This window comes from Nematolebias whitei, chromosome 20 (assembly GCF_014905685.2).
Source record: "Nematolebias whitei isolate Nwh7 chromosome 20, NemWhi1, whole genome shotgun sequence".
NCBI lineage: Eukaryota > Metazoa > Chordata > Actinopteri > Cyprinodontiformes > Rivulidae > Nematolebias > Nematolebias whitei.
Genome location: NC_056517.1, coordinates 39550835 through 39554212, shown reverse-complemented (window position 1 = coordinate 39554212; position 3378 = coordinate 39550835). Strand labels below are relative to the sequence as shown.

The 3378-nt window shown below is 45.3% G+C and overlaps 2 protein-coding genes across 2 annotated transcripts in view; both read right to left on the bottom strand.

Moving 5' to 3' along the window:
• The window catches only part of rmc1 (regulator of MON1-CCZ1), a 17265-nt gene extending 16748 nt beyond the window's left edge, over nucleotides 1–517 (bottom strand). The window contains exon 1 of the mRNA XM_037694014.1: nucleotides 375–517. Coding sequence (XP_037549942.1) covers nucleotides 375–473 — 99 coding nt within the window. The 5' untranslated portion in view covers nucleotides 474–517. The remainder of the gene's footprint in view (nucleotides 1–374) is intronic.
• Nucleotides 518–1162: 645 nt separating this feature from the next.
• Nucleotides 1163–3378, bottom strand: part of riok3 (RIO kinase 3 (yeast)) — a 5650-nt gene continuing 3434 nt past the window's right edge. Inside the window, exons 10-13 of the mRNA XM_037694166.1 lie at nucleotides 2757–2837; nucleotides 2591–2680; nucleotides 2257–2370; nucleotides 1163–1515 (exon numbers count right to left, since the gene is read on the bottom strand). Of these exons, the coding sequence (XP_037550094.1) occupies nucleotides 1402–1515; nucleotides 2257–2370; nucleotides 2591–2680; nucleotides 2757–2837 (399 nt within the window). The 3' untranslated portion in view covers nucleotides 1163–1401. The remainder of the gene's footprint in view (nucleotides 1516–2256; nucleotides 2371–2590; nucleotides 2681–2756; nucleotides 2838–3378) is intronic.

Below are 3378 nucleotides of genomic sequence, written 5' to 3'. Positions count from 1 at the left end.
CGTTAGCTCTGGTTACCTTTCAGCTACTATTTAGTTACGACTTTGGTTTTAAATAATAAACTTCTTTCATCAGTTTCTGACGTTTGTTGTTCAAATAATGAATTAATTCTAAGTCAAACACCCACTTTTAATTTTATGTTGAATCTTTTTATTTCTTCAGACTGTCAGGTTATTTTATCCTTCTGTTATTTCAAATTAAAGTTAAATATTTGAACCAGAGTCACTGAACAGGCTGTTCTGACATGTGGTTATTAAATATTGTAGATAAATATTGTCACCGTGACACGAGGAACTAAAACAAACAAAACTGAACAGTTTAGCTCAGCTGAACCGATGCTAACTGCTAGCTTAGCCTAGGCTAACTGCTAGCTCACCTGCTTGTTAGCTTCATCGAAGAAGACGTTGTTGACGCTCGAGGCGTGTTCGAACTGAACGGGGTCCTCGCTCAGCTCCAGGTAATGCTGCTCCGCCATGCTCACACACCTGGCCTCTGTACCTGCTGCTCACCGGAACCAGACTCGGTTCATCAGCGGCGAAAGACACAAATTACAGGAACTGCCGCGAGACTTCCGCCTTCGACCTTCAGAATAAGAGCATGCATGTGTCCGTCATTACTCGATGCGGTCCAGAACCAAGCGTAATGAGGTTTTATGTAGACCCAGACCCGTTACGTACAGGATATTTTATCTGTATGTTTTGTAGACAGGTCTGGGTCCATCGTTTTATGTTTGTTTCATAAGAATCAATGTTCTGGCTGGGAGCTCTGAAGTCATCTTTTATTTTGAAGACTCAGGAAGTAACTTTCAAATAACTAGTCACGTGACTTTTCTTCCGTCACGTGACTCCCTCCATACAGTTAATCTCGTTTCTGTAATGAAACGAAATAAAAAGTCAGGTGTTTTTAATTTTTAAAGTTTATTTTCCTCTGAATGTTTTCAGCTGCTTTGAAGACATTTAAGCTTCTGGTGTCACAGCAAACTGTTTAAACATTTTAAACTTTTTAAACATTTTAATTAAACTTTTTAAACTTCCACAACACTCGGCTCATTGCAGCTGTCGTAGTTTCTTGTTTTTTTTAAACACCAACTCAAAAAACCAAAACGCAAAGACAGAAACAGACATTGTGAGCTTTTAGTTCCCGACATGAAGCTTTAAATTAAAGTTATTATAATTAAAGTTGTTTATTTTAGTTTCTCAGCAGGTCAAGGTTCAGGTTCTGGTTCCGGTCGTCACACGATACAGACTTGCAGCAGGAAGACTGACGGTCTCAGCCGGACCCTCGGATCCTGTTTGGTGAAACTTCTCCTGCAGTCAGAAGAGGTGCTCCTCCTCCAGGAGGAAGTGGGCGGGGCTTCTTCTCCTCTAAGGATTTTTCAGCGCAGCGTGGATGGAGGGGCGGAGCTAGTCGTCGGAGTCAGGATTTAGAGGAGGATCGGAGTCGTCCGAGGACACGGGGAACGTCTTCTTCCCCCGTCTCTGGACATGGTCCTCGTTCCTCTTCTCCAGCGCCACGATCTGAAACCAACGGATCATTAAAGAGACCCGGTAAGACGTGGTTCTGTATGACAGTTTTAGCAGTCAGTGTCTTACCTGCTGTAGATGAACGACCTCCGTTTGAAGAAACAGTGACAGGACGTGATGAGCTAAAGGTCAGTCAGAATCAAGCCCAGACTTTAACCGTGAAACACGGAAACATTTACGCTGCTTCAGTTTGACTCTACTCATTAAAGAAGACAGCAGCAGCTAGCTGTAGTGCTTCCTGCGTGAAGTCAAAATGACAGATTTGTGAAAAATGAAGCCGTTTTTATATTCAATCAGCTGTTGGTTCATCAGTTCTGACAGACTCTGTCCAGTTTAAATGATCAGTTTAATACATGCTACAGCTAGCAGCTGCTGCTAACAACAACCACAGCGCTTCCTGTATGGATCCATGAGAGTTCAGGTTGTTTTAAGACGACAGTCACCCACCTGAGTCTGGCTCTGACTAGCCTTTAGCTCATCGGTTCTGTCAGAATGGAACCGTTTCCTCAAACGGACCTCGTTCAGAGACGTCCACTGGTTCCACGGCTCCAACAGAACTTTAATTCAAGATTTACCTGCAGAGCTGTGGAGGTCTTTGACATTAGAACCAACCACCCTGCTGCTGCCATGGGGTCAGAATGATGCCACGGGACCTGACGTGCTCATCTTGACCTCAGGGCAGCAGCAGGGTGACGTCCTTATTGGATCCGTTTCCCCACAGAACCAGCTGCTCACCTCAGCCATGAACTGGGCCTCGTCCTCGGCGCCGACAGGAACGTTCAGGCCGCTCACGGCGTTGAAGAGGTCGTAGACGCTCAGCGCTTCAGTCACGCCTCTCCTCTGGAAGAACTGAAACACAAACAGGAAGTTTGGTTCTTCAGAGGTCAAAGGTCAACGAGTTTCAGAACACAAACTATAAATAAACACAAAATGTTCAGTTTCAAAATGGACCCAAAACCCACGACTTCAGTCAGGTGCTGAAGTTTTAAAATTATTTTTTAAACAAACATGAAGTTGTTGTTGTCTCATAATAACAGTTTGGTGCCGACAGGTGTTCCTCAGCCGTTACCGTGGCAACGTTCCTGCAGTCTCTGAAGAGGAACTCCAGACCATGAGGATGAGTCGGCTCCACGGACTGACTGACATCGATCAGCCACACCTGACAGATAAACAAACAATAAACAAACATCCTGATGGTGGTAAACAGCAGTGATGAACAGAGAGAGGAGACTCACCTTCCCTTCGAACCACAGCATGTTGTATTCACTGAGGTCAGCGTGGACCAGGTTACAGTCCTGATACAGCTGCTGCATGATCTGTGAACAAAAACCACCTGCTTAGAAAATAACCCAACTGTCTGTACCTGAAACATCTTAACTTCCTGTCTGTACCTGTGAACTTCCTGTCTGCACCTGTGAACTTCCTGTCTGTGCCTGTGAACTTCCTGTCTGTGCCTGTGAACTTCCTGTCTGTGCCTGTGAACTTCCTGTCTGTGCCTGTGAACTTCCTGTCTGTACCTGTGAACTTCCTGTCTGTGCCAGTTAACTTCCTGTCTGTGCCAGTTAACTTCCTGTCTGTGCCAGTGAACTTCCTGTCTGTGCCAGTGAACTTCCTGTCTGTACCTGTGAACTTCCTGTCTGTACCTGTGAACTTCCTGTCTGTGCCTGTGAACTTCCTGTCTGTACCTGTGAACTTCTTGTGTGTACCAGTGAACTTCCTGTCTGTACCAGTGAACTTCCTGTCTGTACCAGTGAACTTCCCGTCAGTGCCAGTAAACTTCCTGTCTGTACTTGTGAACTTCCTGTCTGTGCCAGTGAACTTCCTGTCTGTGCCAGTGAACTTCCTGTCTGTGCCAGT